The following is a 19,569-nucleotide window of genomic DNA, read 5'->3' on the forward strand; positions in this document are numbered from 1 at the left end:
AGAAGAGACCAACCCCCACCTGTCTACAACCACCCTTGAGGTAGTTGTAGAGAGCAATAAGGTCTCCCCTGAGCCTCCTCTTCTCCAGGCTAAACAATCCCAGCTCCCTCAGCCTCTCCTCATAGGGCTTGTGCTCAAGGCCTCTCACCAGCCTCATTGCCCTTCTCTGGACACGTTCAAGTGGCTCAATGTCCTTCTTAGATTGAGGGGCCCAGAACTGGACACAGTACTCAAGGTGTGGCCTAACCAGTGCTGAGTACAGGGGCACAATGACTTCCCTGCTCCTGCTGTCCACACTGTTCCTGATGCAGGCCAGGATGCCATTGGCCTTCTTGGCCACCTGGGCACACTGCTGGCTCATGTTCAGCCAGCTGTCAACCAGTACCCCCAGGTCCCTTTCTGCCTGGCTGCTCTCCAGCCACTCTGACCCCAGCCTGTAGCGCTGCATGGGGTTGTTGTGGCCAAAGTGCAGCACCTGACACTTGGACTTGTTGAATGCCATCATGTTGGACTCTGCCCATCTGTCCAACCTGTCAAGGTCCCTCTGGAGAGCCCTTCTACCCTCTAAAGGCAAAGGTACACACGGTGTGCTGTAGGGTAAATTACCAGCTCATCGGAACTGGTAGACATCTTTTATAGATGTTATGTATCTTCAGCTCAGCTGGAATTGCAGCCTGGAAAATCCTACCTCTAAGCCCACTCTTTCTTTGAAGTAGCACTACTTTCTACGTGGCATATGCGGTGTTTTAGGTAACATTAACAGCATTCAATTATACATCTCTGCATAATAATTTGCTACATAAAGCCCAAAAATGAGCAGAGACTTTTTGTACCATGGAGCACATGCACCTATTTAACCTCTCTCAAAGTTGTTAAGACTAAGGCCTTGGTCCTATAAGAATAGGATCTGCTATTTTCTATCTTGTGAATAAAACTCTTCTCTTCAGCTCCATGTGTCTTTTTACAGGCTGGATATGACTGAGAAAAACATGCAGAAGAAGAGAGGATAGAATAGAATAGAATAGAATAGAATAGAATAGAATAGAATAGAATAGAATAGAATAGAATAGAATAGAATAGAATAGAATAGACCAGGTTGGAAAAGACCTTTGAGATTATCGAGTCCAACCTATCATCCAACACCATCTAATCAACTAAACCATAGCACCAAGTGCCCCATCCAGTCTCTTCCTAAATACCTCCAGTGATGGTGACTCCACCACCTCCCTAAGCAGCCCATTCCAATGGCTAATCACTCTTTCTATGAAGAACTTCTTCCTAACATCCAGCCAGAGGGAGGATTAGGGGTAATCAGGACAAGCAAATCACATAACTACAATACACAGAGAAACTCCACAGTCTTACAGGTTCCAGGTCACTGGATCATGTAGAAGTAAATTTACATATGTGAATATAAGCTCCACTGATCTTCAATCACCCACTACTACCCAGGAGCTTCTTGGAGCCTTCTTTGTAAAAGAGCCTTTTGAAAAGGAAAGTATAGCAGGAAAGTGACTTTATGGTGGTTCAACAGATTGTTTAGGCAAAAGACATAATAGTAATGCAAGTTTAAGGCAGCAGAATCGTGCTTGCTTTGAAAAGTTTAACTTTCAATTTTCCACCTGTTTTCTATCTGAAGGCCTGAGGTGGCATTTAGTCTTCCATTTCAAAAGAACGTGGGCTGCACCAGACTGTTCATTTGAATATATGTCCATTATATTGCATCCAAGACTGTGAAAGCTAACATGAAATTTTCCATTTAACCTTTTAAATTGCATTAAGTGCTGCAAGAGGAGCAAAACCAATGGATTTGCATCATCAAAACCATCACGACTTCTACCAAACCCACGCTGACCCACCTGATCAAGTCTATGTGCTGAACATAACAGTCTATACAACATCATCATGCATTCCCTTTTGGGCATAGTTTGATATCTAGGCACAACTAAAATGTCCCAGTGGCTAAGAAGACAAATCTGGATTTCAAGCAGTAGTGATGTCCTCATATATATAAACAGACATACATATTTGACATAGTAAGTCTTATTATGCTTATTTAATTTGCTGTTTTGGTTTGTTGGTTTTGGTTTTTGATATTTTTTTCTAACAGGTCTGCCAGTTAGAATTCAGTCCCACAGCCTGAGCTAAACATATTAGTAGAACATACACCCCTTCCTCAGGCAATTACAGGGTAGAAATAAGTCCAAAGTCAGTTATCAAGATTTTATCTTCTCAGGTACAAACACCTGGAAATTAGAAATTACAACATAATGGTGGGGCAGTAATAATTTTATGGTTATGTAGGGAGTGAAAATTACCCTGTTTTGTGGTCTGCAACTCGGTATGTTCATTCTTAGAGTAGTGCCAAGAGTTTTATTAAACTCAGGGATCAGTACTAACACTTGAATCCAAAATCTTAAAAACTGTAAGGATGGAAAACAAACGTATGAAGCCCTCAAGCTCTAATCCTAGGAAGTCTTGAAATATCAGATCTGAAATTCACCTTGTTGAGCATGTTCTCACACTTCATAGATCTCTACAGGGAAGTAATCCAAAGTCCAGTGAAGTCAGCAGGAGAATTATTTCCGCTAGTTTCAGAAGCTTTAGGGTAGAGCTCCGAAAAAACCCAAAACTCAAGGAGAGCTTGGAGAGAGTATCCAGAATATAATTTTCCAATGGAATAAACCATTAATCTACGACTCCTGAAGTTCCGGATACCAGTATATGTTGAAATCAAAATGTAGCATGAGAGGGAACAGGTACATGGGTCAAGGGACAGCAAGCAGAATAATATGATTTCAAAACATAAACGTGACTGGGGAAGAACAGCACAAATAGTATTAGAGCTCATGAACTTTCCTGGCAACAGTAATCAGAGTGGTATTTTAATGGCTGCTATAGGTGCAGGGCAATAAAAGCATACAATTTTGTTCTGTTGCATCAGTACTAGAACTGTTCACTTTCAAACTTTCCCGGTAATTCAACCACAAGCAACTCAAAATTATAGCATTTGATAAGTCATGTGATAGAAGAAAAAAAATCCTTTTAATAAATTGCAGTGCTGCATGGTGTGTGGATAGGGGCTGTAAACCTGAGAACACACACAGTAAGCATTTTCCAACAATATCGTTCTGCGATTAAAGCAAAGGTCTTCTTAGAGTTGCAACACATCCGAAGTTGTGAAACAGGAGCAATTTGTTTAAGTCACAAATGAAAACAGCTTACCTAATCCTTTTAGAAGATCCTATCAATTAAGGAAAGGGAAAAAAAAAAAAAGAAAAAAGAAAAAAAGAAAAAAGAAAGCCTTCAAATGCACAAGCCCACCTTACAGAACAAAAAAAGTAAAGATGGGAAGGAACTTTTTCATTATATTTTTATTCACACACCCCAGGAACTGTGGGAGTCCAAATACAACTACCAAGGTAATTACATTTGCTTTTGTCTACACAGATATCAATTTAAATCAGATTTTAAATAAGAACACTCATCTTGGTCTGTGCCATAACTGGCAGTTCTATATTTTAGGACAGTTAGTCACATCTCACAATTTGGCATTCAAAGAGTCTATTTTGTAAAAAATAAGACTTACATTGTTTTCTCATCTCTTTAAGTTGATCCTTAAAATACATGTATTTTTCATTCCTTTGCAAATCTGAGTCACTGTTCGTGCTCTCCAGGGCAGTAAATTTTTCCTTTACCAAATTTTTTAAATCTGGTATATTTTCTGGTTTCTCTCTTTTTATCTGTAAGGAATAAGAAATGGAATGTTATTTATTTCAATACATTTTAATACAGTGTGAAAGTCATCCAGCTAAAATTCATTAACATAGCCTGTTTCTTTGGACCACTGTTTGGATTCCTGTTCTGAAAACATAACATTTAGGTAACTGTTTATTTCAGCAGAAGTACCTATAAAACATGGAGGCTAACGTCTCGGTGTCTTATAACTCTGCTGCTCTACACAGGGCATTTGTCATGCTAACAGTGAGAACTGAACCTTGCAGTCAAATTTACATCTCTGGCACAGGACAAAATATTAACAACAACCAGCATAACACTGAACATGAATGAAACTAAATATGACTGCCCAAAAACAGAGAAGGGAAGTGAAAAACATAGTTGCTTTAATCCTCCACTCTAGCCATTTTTGAGAGAAGCTTATAATCTACATGCATAATGAGTGTGATAACACCAGTAAAGGCAGTATAGATAGTTAATATAAAAGGAAACCACTTCAATATATTTGTGCTGTGTGAAGCATTATGCTGTACACGCAAGCAAAAACACAGCTTCTTGAAAAGTACCTGCTTATAGCAATTATATCTGGAATGATCTGAAGAATAAATGAATAGAAATAAAAGAGAAGTCATCACACAGGCAACATTAACACACTCCAAGAGTGCAAAAGCACTTTGAGAACTCCCCCAAACCAATTAGAATTTTCTCTTCTAGTTCCATTTCTCAAGCCAGCATTAAAATCTAAGGAACCATACAGGCCTTCATAACAACTAGCTTACAGGTGGTGGGGACTGTGCTATGCAATGATGCTCAGCAACAGCACAGACTCTGAAAGAAGGTGGACATATGTCAAATCCTTAATGCTAAGCATTCTCTGACCCAGACAAAGGTTATTTCTATCCCAAACATATGGTCAAACACGCCAATCTGAAAAAAGAGGAGGTAAGCACTATTTCCGCTGAGCTGCTCTTCCCCTGCCACACGCATTAAATTCTGCCCCTCATGGAACTGTTCCTTGTGAAAGACAGGAAAAGAGCCTAGTGAGAAAAAAAAAATTGTTCACTTCGAAGTGTTTATTGGTTTCTGGGTTTACAAAGACCCTGGAAATCCTGTGCAATGTATTTTATTTCAGGAGCTAAAGAAATAATATATTTTTACCAGAAAATGGATGTTGCCGACATATAAAATGCTTCATAGCCAAGAAAACTTCACCTTCCTTTTAATCAAAGCAAAGCAATCCATAAAATTGTTATTTCTTCCAAGAGTAAAGACAGTTTGGTAAACCTACTTTAAGCAGATGCAAGTTGTGGCAGGAAGAAACATAAGAATTCAAACATGCACTGCCAGGTGATAGTATGCAGTTTTCAAAGGCACCTGGAGATAAGAGACCACCTACCACAACATCCAGCTGTGAATGGGAAGGACTCTGGGATATCCTGCCACTAAAGGAGCATGGTGACTGCGAAAACCAACAGTGTGTCATCACAGATGCTCAGACTGCTGCATAAAGCCAAGCAGTAGCACACAGTCCTTATTCTATGAAACCTGACAAAAGGGGTAAAGGAAAACAGAACATCCTGTGCAATGGGGGCAATCACACACACTCAAATTATTTGCCTGTGGCAGCATCACAGCAAACTGCTGCAAAGAACGCCTATCACAACCAAACCCTATGTTATTCAGTTGGAGAAGAGACTTGGCCATCTAGTGTATGCAAGCATAAGAAAGCTGACATATATGTAACAAAGTAGGAGCCAGCATGCTGTTTGCTGAAGGTAACATCAGCAATTCCACTAGTTATGAAGAAAAGTAAGTCCTTCACACCAGCTGTATTCCCAACAGCTATACACTATGTTGTGAGGACAGCCCAGCAATGACACTGGCTCAACCAAACATCTACTAGAGAAACTGAAAAAGTCAGGTCAGAGAGATGCTCAAAGAATGCTCTTTCCTATATAAGTTTAACGTCTTTCACATTTAAAATTTAAATTCAGTTCCTGTTCACCTCCAGATGAATGTTTTCATTAAAATGATTAGTAGAGACACCATTCCTGACCACACTCGATACTATACCATCATGTACGCTATTACTGAAATGCCAAGTAGACCTTCTGGCAGGTCAACACATCACAAGTGAATCATAAGGCATGTCCACCCACTATAACAAGTAAATATGTTTGCTGTGCACAAGCAAGTCTTTGGTGCTGCATATCCTCTTCCATGAAGAGGGCTGAGAACAGTCTAACCCCACAATGCAAATGAAAACAAATAAAAGAGAACATGACATCAGTTCTAGTTCCCCACAGTGGGACAGAATTGCAACATCTTACACACTGCATGAGTACAACACCCTTACAGGTACATTACAGTTTTCTTTAGTTCTCACCACCCACTCATACTCTACAGATTCACGATGGATGTAGTAGTGATGAGATCAGCATAACAAAATGTATGAGGACAAAGCAAACATAGGATATGGCTAAGGGACAGGATAAAATTACCAGTGTTCAGGGCCACACGTTGGGGTCATACTTCTTTCTGGTCTCAGCAGCATGCCCGAAAAATGCTTACCTAGCAAACCTAAAGCCATCAGCATATTCAATTTGTCAGTAAAAGTTACTTCACATGGGAACCATGAAAGACATGTTAAGTAAACAACTGTTCATTTAGCAGCACTGTCAGCCAAAACCAGCAGGCTAAGTAACACCTTCCAGTCATTAGTCAATCCATTGAGAGTTACATTGATTTTGAAATGGGGTGGAGGCACACACACCCTACAAAGCATCCTGGAAATGACATCTAACTATGAACTGGGAGTGTTCAGGACATACGGTGAAAAGAGTCAGTCACAACAGCTTGTTTACAATAGAAAAAGCTGAAGGATCTGCTGTAACAGTCCCATAGCAGCAAAGAACCACACAGGTATTTAACATGGGAGCTCAGCAATAAGAGGGAGAACAGACATGTTACACATAATAATTAACGATACTCCATATATGATCCACCAGCAATGCCAACAGAAAAGCACATTTAGAAACACTACAAACAATAATTGTTTAGAAAAACATAGATGTGGTTTACTTATCAGAAGATACATTTGCTCATAGCAAGAGACCACACCATTTGGTCACAGCTGACAGGTGCAAAGAGGTTAATATATTTGATGGGCAATGCTTATGAAATGAGCCAGCTCATCACAGGTCTTTGACTACCGGCAATGGCTGTAAGGATGAGCCTTGCTGTTGTAGATTCTTTCACTGGTTATGTGTCTGTTCTGTGCATAAACTGTTAGACTGTGCCTCCAAAAATCAGGCTTTTTGAAAGACCAGGGTATTTTAAGGGGCAGTATGGGAAATTTTTATTTCATCCATTACCACAACCACCAAATAGGAAATAAATTATTCTGCTCCAGACCAATCCCAGAACCAATGAGGTCAGAGGTACCATAGACTGAAATTGGACCAGCGTGCAGTAATTATCTACATACAGTAGGGGATCAGTGCCTAAAAAGGCACTAATTAGCATGACCTTGCATGCATCATTGCAGCATTTATTAATCTGTTCTTTCCAGTATTATGTCTCAAAACACTAAACAAATATTATTTAGCCTCAAACACTCATTGTGACACATGTACCATCAACTGCATTTTACAAATGTGGAGAGTGCAGCATGAAGAGATGACTAACTTGACCGAAGGTCACACAAGGAGACTGTGGCAGAATCAAGAACAAATAAATCCCATGCTTTGCGTACAAAGCCATCATTTTACCTTCTCCTTTAGCTGAGGGAAAGTTCAAATTAACATGTGCATTTGATTCACTCTCTACAAAGAGGCCTGAAAAAGCTTGTGGCTTCTTGGCAAACTTTGTGATAAAAGGGCGGCACTGTGCTTACCACAAAAATGCTCCGCTGGACTTTGCATTGCGGTGGTTTGCCGTGTGATGCTCCACAGTTATTTTTTTGCCTTTTCTTTCTTCTCTAGCTCTGAAGTCCTTTAGCTGCGTAATTTTAATCCTGTCACTGTTCCTAGGTATTCTTTTTCAGGGCCATAATTCATGTCCTTTGGTTCTGGGGAGCTTGCTAGTGCCACCCATGTTATTTCTCAGAGTATTCTTGTCATGCTTGAACTACACTGATATTTCCTCAAACCAGTGACAATTTGCAAAAGAACTATCTTTCCAAAAACATTCAGAATTCTCACTTTAATCATCCAAACCAAATGTTATTTAATCCCTACAAAATATGGATTTTAGAAGTTTAATTTATGGACATTATTGATATTTGGTATTTTTGATGTAAAGAAGCATTCCTGCTTGCTAATCACCTTTTAATGACCAAATCAGCTGAAATGGCAGAATTTCTTCTTTTCTCAGATTCTTTGTTGTTTCATTTATAAAAGGGAGGATGACTAGTCACTCATTGCTACAAAGCTCAGAGGTATATACATATTACCTAGATATGTATATCCTTTTGGGACAATCTGAAAAAAAGATACACTCCAGCTAACTCTAAACTCACAGTAATTTAGAGTGCATTCACAGTGAAGCCACATGCCTGTCCCTGTGCTTATGGAACGCTGACAGCAGCTGTATCTTACTTAGTATCTTGCAGCTCTTGTTGGGACATAATTTCTTACCTCTGTGAATTTGATATAATAAAGGAACTCAAACAGGATTTTTTTAGACAGACAGCTTCACATAGTGGTGGTGACTAGGCAAAAATGTCCTACAAAGACCCTGTTTTCAGAACCACGTATCACACTTTCTGAACTGACATCACTTTCAAATGTTTGACTCAGGTATTTTAAATCTAAACCTACTTATTTCAAAAGCCAAGAATTGGCTGGCTGTAAGAATGGGCATTGTCAAATGAGCCTCCCTGAGCACCTCCATCAGATAAAAATAACTCTTCTTCCTTTATTTATATGCCACAAACTCAACCAAAAATGCATGTCACCTTTCTTGTTTAACAGTTCCTACATCCTATTATTCCATCCTTACCTCACTAAATAATTTATTACAAATACACATCCTTTCGACACACATTTATTTTACCTCAGGTTAAGTCAAAGTTTGCTGTGATTATTTATTATAACCAATTTATTTCACTGAGAGGGAAAATAACATGGGAGCTAAGTAAATTTGTGGGCTGAGTCACCCATACACTTTGTGAATCATGTGAGAACCAACTCAAAGTGAGTCACCACTGTAACCGAATCAGGCTGCAAAATTTCAGCTCAACCTAAACAGTCATTTATTATTCTTCAATGGCTGGATTCAAACCCTTAGCAAATATCAGATCATTTGTTGATGCACAAATAAAACACAGCTCTTAGAAACATCAGCAAGGGCAGTCAAAAAGGATATCGTCACACAGCAGCAGGAGCTGCACTAGTTTGAATACAGCTCTGCCGCAGTCAGAATTGCCTAAGGGCCCACATCTGCTTCAGGAGATTCAACACCTCTATACATCATGGCTGCAGGGCTGGGACTCTGGTTGAGCAACACCTTCACAGACAATTGTGAAATGCCAAGAGAGGCATATTTATAAGGGCTGACCCATACTTATGACAAATACTGCACATTACACTGTAGGAGCACAGCAGAAAATGACTGTCAGCACATTTCAAACATCCTAAAACTCTGACCGAGTCTGAAGGTGAGGCAGGGTTGCCATGGTTCAAAAGCAGTTTGTCAACATGGTGGCTGTAACTAAGGTGTCCCCCATAATGAATTTCTAGTACCCTCCATGATTTATTTTCCCTACTTGGAACACAGCTGGAGATGTTTAACCTTTATAAAGAAAACAGCAGACACTGCTTCCCTGTACACTGGGCTATATCCAAACAAAGTCCTCACAGGTCGTGGTGCGTTACAGTCATTTTGGTAAGGCTAGAAATGGACTCCGGCCCACTCTGTTTGCTTTCTTTCTCCTGTTTAGAAAGGAACCATGTATACAGACTGGGATTAAAGTAAATGAGCACCAGGTGATGAAACAAGATTGCCTGGGTGCAAATGCAAAGTTTACAGCCTGAACAGCATTTCTTGGTGTTCCCATCTGTTAGAAGTTTCACCTCGAGCAAAATGCTTTAATCTGCACATATTTTAACAGGCAAGAAAAATGCTCTTTGTATTTTACGCAGTTACCCACTATGGTAGAGACAAAACTGAACAGCTTTTTGTTTCCCTCCAAGACCCCTTGTGTGCTGCTCCACAAAGAGCAAAAGAGTAAAAAGCAGCAAGGAAAGTGGATCTTATTGACATACCAGTAATGAAACTACTTGCTACCAGTAGTGTACAACTGGCTCATAAAGAGAGCAATAAATGTGAGTATTAGAGGTGAGGTTTTCCCAAGGTAGCAAAGTGAAGAAAGTTAGTGAATGTTTAGCACCTTAATCCCTTCAGCATTTCTGAAAGCCCAACTGCCTGTGGTTTGCCATGAGGGTTGGACTGAATTTTCTCAATGACTTCAACCAAACAGAAGTCTCTCTTCATCTTGTTTTCTCTGTAGATTTTCAATACATAAAGTGTAAGTATGATAAAGCAAAAAATGTTACAGTATTCTGGAGTCAGTTACCAAAACATCTAAAAAAATGGTTCAAGACACAGTGGAGGAGCAAGTACATAAATACACTAATCCCATTTTCTCTAAGAACTTTAAAGTTCTGCCACAAACCATTTACATACAAACTAATTTTGGTGCACTAGAGATACACAGCATCTTGTTCTAAGCAGTTTTGCCTGAGCACAGATTAAGTCCTATAACAGCAAAAATAACAACTCTTATAAAATCATTGCTTTGTATTAACAACACATTAGCAACTGTGAGGCAGATGGTGCATCTGTTTTAGCAAGGCTGATTCAGCAAATGCATCAGGCTGTTGAACCAGTTTATCAAGTAGCTGATTAATTCATGTATTTAGAAAATACATTAACATGGATATTAGAATTGGGTTTTATTCTTTCATATCCCACTCAAACTGATGGGAATTTAGACATTGATTTAGTGGGAGCTGAAGAAGGCCCTAAGGTAATTTCAGATTAACAACCTGTTTACTTTCGTATGGGTCTGTTTAGTTGACTGAGATCACTAAAATCCATGTAGAAATAAAGGGCCAGATCCTAACCCAAGTACAATTCAGTGTTATCCTCACCAGCCCCCACAAAACACTGCTGATTTATGCCAGCTATGAAGCTGATGCCTGTATAAAAACAAAGGGTGACTTATCCTTTGGAGATGTGCACACAGCATGTATTGTTAAAATCAGCTGAATTTCCACAAGGCTGTTTTCCATATTCCTTGGATATACCTCCAGTGAAAGTCAAGCAGCCTTTTTCAAGTTTTACTTCTTTTTTTTTTTTTAATTCATCTGATGAAACTCTTGTCCTCAAAAAGTTCTTCAGTGCTTACAGCATTTCTTCTTCATATTCTCCAAAACAGCTCTGTGAGTCATATTGTCATTTTTCATTAAGACTAAATGTAACCTTTACACTTTTGGGAAACAGAAATAAGATTTCTTAAGTACAGACTCATACTTTATTTGAACTGACATTAGTTGAAAAACATATATCTAGGCTGACACTTGCAGCCTAGACTCACCAAACTAATATATCTATATTAATACATGGATCAAGATGGCAATACTTCTGTCAGGGTCAGCTCCACCTTTAACACAGAACAGTGAATTCAGTGATGGTTCAGAGCTGCACTTAGTACACACACACATAAAAATCCCCAGGATCAAAACAGTGCCACAGCAATATATCCCCCCAGTTCCCTTATAAACTGGAGTACCCATTTTATACTGCAGTAGGTAGGAAACACCTCACTTGTGTGACAGTCCCCAGTCTGTGGCCTCTGGCAGAACTGCCTTTTATTTTGAGCTTTACTGGGAATGCCTTAGAGACATTTCTCTCTTGAGCCCTTCCACATATCACATTCTTCAGTCATTATTAGTGATGTTTTCTTATCCAGCTTCCTATTGGGACAATCCTCAGTAAAAGTTATTAGCCAGTAAATCTCAGGTCTTACTTCCATTCTTATCCTTCTTGATTTACCAGTTCTGACTGACAGCTTGCACCTCTTTCCTTGTCTTGGCCAACAATTTATGCGATTCTTTTCTCTTCCACAGGACACTCTGGTATGCTAGCATAGCCATTTTGTTATACAGGTGTCCCAGGATATCCCAGTTCCTTGGTTTTCACAGGCTCCCTGCAGGTAGTATAGCATTTGATCGAGGAGGATATTTTCAACTGCAATTCTTTGCCTCCCCTTTGCTTTATAGTCCCATCACCATTACTAATGCAAAACCTCAGAAACAGATTTGTATCAGAAAATTGTAATTCTGGATTGTAATGCTGGATTAATCTTGTTCATGTTACCTCCCTATGCATCATTCCACTGAATTTCCAAAATCTTTGGAGTCTAGCTCACCTTTCCTGCAAACTATCAGAAAATCAAGATGCTGGTTCAAGAGGCTGAGGCAACCTCTGGAGAAGAGAAGACTCCAGAGGGACCTTATAGCTGCCTTCCAGTATCCGAAGGGAGCCCACAGGAAAGCTGGAGACTTTTCATAAGCATGTCAAGTGACAGGACTAGGAGGGTTTAAGCTGAGGGACAGCAGGTTTACACTACATCTTAGGAAGAAGCTCTTCAGTACGAGGGTGGTGAGACTCTGGAATAGGTTGGCTGGAGTGGTTGTGGTTGCCCCCTCCCTGGAGGTGTTTAAGACCAGATTGGATGAGGCCTTGGGCAACCAAGTCTAGTTGAGAGGCATCCCTGCCCATGGCAGGGGGCTTGGAGTAGACAATCTCTGAGGTTCCTCCAACCTAAGCCATTCTATGAATTTACAGTCTCTCATATTTAGCACTGGTTTTGAACTCATCCTTCCTCTTTGTCATATTACTTTACTTTCCCTTTTTTAGCTTCTTTTGAAACTCCTCTCATCACCACTCATCACAACTCTTCAATACTGCTCCCTCCTTGTAACTCTATCAAACTTACTTCCCTCCATTTCTTTGACTCATTCAATGTATATCACACGTAAAACTGATCCCTTTCTTATTACTAGCCCTAATTATGGGATGCTTTAATTCTTCCCTTTATATATTACATTCCCACTAAACACCAGCCTCTGAGTCACTGGCAAAGGATTTAGGGAGCAGATGGAGTGAGCCTCCTCTCCAGGCACGGGGCAGCAGTCTCACTGGAAGGATAGGTTATGGTGACCTATTCACAGGCTACTGTAGTACATCTTCAACCAAGTACACCAGCTGGCACCTAGCAATATTTTGTCCTGAGAGTGCTACTGCCATGCACTTTCTCAGTTGACCTCCCTAAGTTACCTCATTATAAAGCGAAAACACACTAACCAAAGTGGAACATTATAGCTCACCATAAGTAACTAAATCTTATGGTTGAATCTCAGAGATTCATAGATTCATAGCATGGTTTAAGTTGGAAGGGAACTTAAAGATATCTAGCTTCGACCTTCTGCCATGGACAGGGACATCTTCCACTGGACCAGGCTGCTCAAGGCCTCATCCAAGCTGGCCTTGAATACTTTCAGGGTGGAGGCATCCACAACCTCCCTGCACAACCCCTCTCTCTCACCACCCTCACTATACAGAATTTCTTCCTAATATCCAGTCTAAATCTATCCTCCTCAAGCTCTCACACTTCAATAGGGATCTTCTCTCTGAGTACATGTCACAGCAAAATACTTATATTTTACTTGACACCACTCTGTAGTTTTCACAATCAGATGAAATTTCATCTGCTTCTCAGCCGCTCTCTTGCTATTTTGGCCAGTTCCTATAGATTAACTACTATCAATCCCCACCACGATTGCTCCCCTCTGTTTTCTGCCATGCAACATACAGTCACACAATATTTCTAGATTCATGATTTTCTGTTCTCCACCAACCTCACCACCACATTCTCCTGTCCAAGGAACTTACGTTTTGACACCAGACACAGCTCATCTCTATAAAATATAGGGCAGATGAGATCTGCCCTTGGTTCTCAAGTTCATGACTGACTCCTCTAAGGAGCAATGAGGAATCTCATCTTGTTATATAAAGTACTACATGCAAAAGAACCCACAAACAGGACAAACAACTCCCTGAGGAAGTTACAGATTGCAATCACTAAATAGATAGATCATTAACTGGCCAACCGTTTCATTGTTTGCATGACAGAGAGAATGAAACATGCCTGCTGCAAAGTTGGGTAACAAAACTGAAGGGAAAAAAAAGAACACCCAACTCACTGGCAGAAGAAAAAAAACTTTCGCAGAGTCACTAACTCAAAATGGAATAATTAAAACTCCCACTTCAGAAGTTGCCTCTTTGAAGTGGAACTGCAGATCTCTATTTGCATATTAGGAAAGCTTGTGTCGATTTCCATGCTCCATCAGGGCAAGAGATTGCAGATGAGGATGACAAGGCTCTGAATTAGGACAAATCAAATGAATGCAGACTCATGAAATCCTGTAGAGATAATTATGAGTCTCTCAAGATAGTGCCATTAGTATATTAGCATGGTTTCCTCCTTCACCAGTAAATATATTTTTAAAATATGTAATGTCTTCATGTCTGCTATTTCATACATCAGCCCTGCTGAAATTCCTGCAGCCTTCCATTTGGTCTGTTGGCACCATTATTGGTTGATGGGTTGGACACGATGATCTTGAAGGTCTCTTCCAACCTGGTTTATTCTATGTATTCTATGTATTCTATGTAAATTCCTGCTTTGTGGCATACAAGTAAATGGAAAGAAAGAAATAGGAAAAAAGAAAGAAAGAAAATGAGTTGCAGCAAAGATGCAAATTGTAGCACATAAACTTTAGAGATCCCGCTACCCAATGTACCTAATGCAATCCTCTCCCTACATGAGGCAGTCAGACTCCTTATAAAATGGATGAAGAAAGCCAGTGTCCAGAAAATAGGCACCACAAAAACCAGCTATCTAAGCAAACACTGTCCAAGACACAAGGAGTCCTGTTTCTCCAATGGCAATGGGTGCCTCAACCACAAACCCTTTCCTTGATTCAGTTGCTTAAGCCAGGCAAATCCTTCCTCATATAGAATGATGAGAGAAACCCACACACTATCAGATTTAATATCTAAGTGGTTAAAACAGTCATCAGTAAGGTGAGTGACCCGCTTTCAAAACTCTGCTCATCCCATATTAGCTGTCCTAGCCCATAGGCTATTGAGTATTCAGAGGCAAGGCATCTTGATCTCACCTGTTTGAAGTTGTTCCACTTTGTATAACTAATTAAAAGATAATTGGAGTAAGTACTTGAACATGACTCTCTCACATCTCAGGTTATTGCCAAATCATTCAGCTGTGGATTCAGTCTCTCTTTGTTTCTGCAAGGTTCTTAAATCATGTAGGCACTTCTGAAAATCCTATTCTTTGTACTTTACATACAAGTATTCTCAGAGCAGAAAGTCACATTTATTTCAGAATTACCACTACAAACATCCCCCATTCTTCTCATATTCAGTACAATCTCTTGCTCAATAGTGACAGCTAGGTGCTTTGTTTGGGTTGTTGGGGTTGTTTGGGGTTTTTTGGGGGGTGGTTTCTGTGCAAGCAGAAAAGCAGCTTCTGTGGTTCTTAGTTTGGAATCCTTGCTTGGAAAAGACAATGGACAGCCTCAAAGAGTATTCATAGATAACAGAGTAAAGGGATATTGGTCTTTCACAATGACTGATGATTGTTCTTTGGATTCTAAAAATATGGTATTATAGGCTTCAGAAAGTACAAAACGTGAAGAACAGCTCTCTGCCCTAAAGAACTTGCAAAGTAAATGACGGAGCTGAAGCACAGGCAAAGACACAATATAAAGCACACATCAGGAGAAACAAAGATTACAAATCCAGGATAATGAAGTACAATTGAAAGCTTGTAAGGTATTTCAAAATAAAGACAGCCTGGTATAATAGGCATTTGTTCAAGGACTGTAAGTGCATTGTGAGCTGATAGAAGAACAGTATCAGACTAGAGAAGAAATAGTTCAAGAAGTGGTACAGAGGACAAAGTAATTGAAGGAAGGCTGTTCAACCGGTCTACACATGCAATAAATGCTATCCTGGTATAAAACTTGCAGATCTTCTTATTTCATTTCAGCTTACATGTCCTGCACAAAAGTTTAACAAAATGGAATACAATAAAATTCTACCAAAAATGAAAGCAAGACTGCATAAAACATTGATATATAACTGTTTGAGTTCTGCCACTGCCAAAACCTTCCCCACAAAGTCTTAGTTTCAAAATGTGAAGTTACTGCAGTCTGAGACAGGGGAAAATTTTAGAAATGTTGGTTGAAGAGTGGCTTCGGAAAAATGAAGAGTCCAACAACAGGATTGTGAAATGTTAAATGCAACAACATTATGCAGGAAGCAGGGGAAGATCTGATTCAAAAAGACCAAAATTCTGGCTGTGTAAAAACACAGTGGCTCATTTATGGTTTCCAGAAATGTTTTTGCGACACAGCATTCTGTTAGTCTTCAGCTTAAAGGAGTTCTTCCCCATAGCAGAGGCTTGTGGTGATACAATACAGGCACAAACCAACCCTCAGAACAAAAAGTTAGTCTTTTACAATATTTCATTTCTGTGGAGATTTAAACATTTAAATACATCACTACAAAACAAAATGACTCAGTACAGAAGCAATTCAGATGTACCAAAACACATTAGTCATTCAATAAAGCAGGCACCAAGGATTCACTAAAAATACTTTACCCCCAAAAACCAGCAACATATATTTACTTTACTGAGTGGTTGTTGTGGAAAGCACATAAAACCAAATCCTGTACAAATCACCCTCATTTCCCTGTCCCAAAGTTGCCTGCTGTTCCTAGTTCTAAAGCAGCACAGCTAACTTACATCCAGTGTCCAGCCCCTGCTTTGTTTTGAACAGCAGTGCAAGAGGAAACAATGCATGATACGATGTGATGTGATTTGATCACAAGGCAAGTAAACAGGGCAGGGAACTAACTAACCAGCGTCACGAGAAGCTCTCAGCCAGGCAGGAGTCTCACTGGGGGCAGAGTTAACATGCATCAGCCTCCTACTCATCTAGTAATGAGACAGCGTAATTTTGGGAACACCAGCAACAAGAAACCCTGTCATCAGCACACAAAACCAGAAGCAAAGCAGTTAATATAGCAGCTGGATTGCTGGGAGTGCAAAGAAATCTCACAGATGCCACCAACAGAAGCTGGTGAAAATGCAGCACAGATCACCAGCGCAGCCTTTCTGGTACTTTGGCAACCTCAGCCTCCATGGAAGTGCTGTGAGTACTTTCTGTCATGCAGGGCCTGGACTGCTCAGGCACCCAGTGTTCTTCCCTGGGCCAGAGAGCCAGGGAGGTGTGTTCTGATCAAGTAACTGCTATTGCTCACTGAGGAGCTGACAAGAGAGTACAGTGACCTTCACTGCATCAGGAATGCTGCACAGGAGACCAGGAGGATCTTTCAAGACACTTTGCTAAGATACACACGTGTAACCCATTGGGTAGGACTGCTGGAAATACAACATAGCAGAGTGGAAACTGACTAGGACATTCCTACAAGTGGAGTGTGTGTAAGAGAACTTCCTGACACAGCTCGTGAGACGTGCTGTTAGATCTATTGTTTACAAACAGTTGGAAGACCATCTTGAGCACAGTGATTAACAAAACAGTAGAGTTTTCAATTCTCAAAGAAGTAAAGAGAGGGGTCAGCAGAACTTCCACTTTGGGCTTCCTAGGAGCAGACTTGGGCTTGTCTAGGAGACCAGTTCTGAAAGTCCTTTGGGAGGCAGTTCTGAAGGGCATAGGAGTCCAGGAAGGCTGGACATTCTTCAAGAAGGAAATCCTGAAGGCACAGGAGCAGCTGTACCCACGTGCTGAAAGACAAGCCAGTGGGTTAAAAGACTAACCTGCCTGAATAAAGAGCTTTGGCTGGAACTCAGGATGACCTTTGTAAGAAAAGGCAGGCAACTCAGGAGGACTATAAGGATGTCATGAGGTTACACAGGAAGAAAATTAGAAGGGCCAAAGAAGGCTTGGGGAAGAGTGGCTGGAAAGCTGCCAAGCGTTATAGGAAGTTGCAGTGTTAATTGACAGCTGACTGAATATGAGCCAGCAGTGTGCTCCCCTGTGTGAAACAGAAGAATCCATCCCTATTATCCAGCTGAGTCTGTTTCTTGCTCAGAACCTAGATCACTGATGCAGAGAAATTGTCAACATTCACCTAGACTTTTAAACATAGACTACCTGTTGCTCTTAACCACTATGGGACAGGTGATACAGCCTAGAAAAACCTTGAGCAGCTCAAATGGAACAGAGAGCTCAGAGCAAACATGACAAGGCAGAAAACTCAGTGGTGCACTCTTCAATCTTTCTAGTCAATGGAGAGGCCTGGCTAGGAGATGTAACCAGCAGACCGATGCTTGGTTGTGCAGCTACTGTCATCAGCAAGGGAAATTCAGGCTAGATGTGAGGAGGAAGTTCTTCCCCATGAGAGTGGTGAAGCCCTGGAATGGGTTGTCCAGGGAGGTGGTTGGGGCGCCATCCCTGGAGGTGTTTAAGACCAGGCTGGACGAGGCTCTGGACAGCCAGGTCTAGTGTGGGGTGTCCCTGCCCATGGCAGGGGGGTTGGAACTAGATGATCCTTGTGGTCCCTTCCAACCCTGACTGATACTATGGTTTTGGTTTCTTTGTTTATGATAACCTCTACAATTAAGATGAACTGCTACAAATATATGGAAGCTACTTGACAAAGAGAAAAACATCTCTTATGAGTCTCTACATTCTGGCTTTGAACTAGATTCACTAAAGAATAGATACTTGGTCCAGATGTAAGGGAAGGGAGGCGAAAATAGATGTAAGAAAAGGCCTCAAGGGAAAGCTACACATTTCCACTTGGAGGGAGGGCATGCAAAGCTCACTTCAGGTGTCTGGATACTAATGCACAGAGCTTGTCCAAAAAACAAGGAGAAATGGAAGTCTATGCAGAGAGTTCTGATGTAATCAGGATTACAAAGATTAAATAGGAAGCATTCATGTACAGTGTCATGAAGAATGTTCAAGGAAAACAAGAAAGGAAGAAGGGCACTTGCACTTTCTTACAAACCACCTCCTTGTCTATGCAGAAGTCCAGTGTGAAACCAGAGATGTATCTGACAGGAATCTCATGGTCAAAAGCAAAGGCAAAAGCAACACTGGCCACACAGCAGCAGGGCCTGTTAAACACTACCTGCTGTAGAGGATGAAACGGACATGGCTATCTACAAACAACTACCAAAAGCAGCTCAGTTACCAGCCTTGGTACTCATTAGGAATTTCAATCCCATGGACACTATGGCATTGTGCAAGCAATCCAGGATATTTCTAGACTTCACTGGTAGTAACTTTTTAATGCAAATGCTAGAGAGACCAAACAAAGGAAATACTCTGCATGACCTCTGCGCACAAGTAAGGAAGAGAAGTGGCAAATGTGGTCACAGATAGCTTGGGAACAGCAACCACAAGCTGATTATATTCAGGATCCAGAAGACTGAGGAGATCAGAAGAATTAGGACTCAAAATTTTATGCAAGTGGACTCTGGTTTTAGTCAGGAGGTGGCTCAGCATAACCTCCTGTGAAGCTGTCAAAAGAGGTGACGAAGACAGCTGGTAGTTTTTTACAAAAAATGTAATGAGAGCTCAGGAACAAATAATGCTGATGGTCAAGAAGATTAGAATATTCAGTAGAAGACCCACTTGACTAAGCACAGAGCTTCTTAATGAACTGCAATTCACCAAGACAGCATACAGCAAACAAGAACAGGCAACA

General features: G+C 40.6%; 1 protein-coding gene across 1 annotated transcript in view; it reads right to left on the reverse strand.

The window, feature by feature from the left end:
• The window catches only part of NSMCE2 (NSE2 (MMS21) homolog, SMC5-SMC6 complex SUMO ligase), a 126,576-nt gene that overhangs the window by 65,404 nt on the left and 41,603 nt on the right, over window positions 1–19,569 (reverse strand). Inside the window, exon 3 of the mRNA XM_009910646.2 lies at window positions 3,590–3,743. Within this exon, the coding sequence (XP_009908948.1) occupies window positions 3,590–3,743 (154 nt within the window). The remainder of the gene's footprint in view (window positions 1–3,589; window positions 3,744–19,569) is intronic.

The sequence above is a fragment of the Dryobates pubescens genome, chromosome 14, assembly GCF_014839835.1.
Source record: "Dryobates pubescens isolate bDryPub1 chromosome 14, bDryPub1.pri, whole genome shotgun sequence".
NCBI classification, from domain to species: domain Eukaryota; kingdom Metazoa; phylum Chordata; class Aves; order Piciformes; family Picidae; genus Dryobates; species Dryobates pubescens.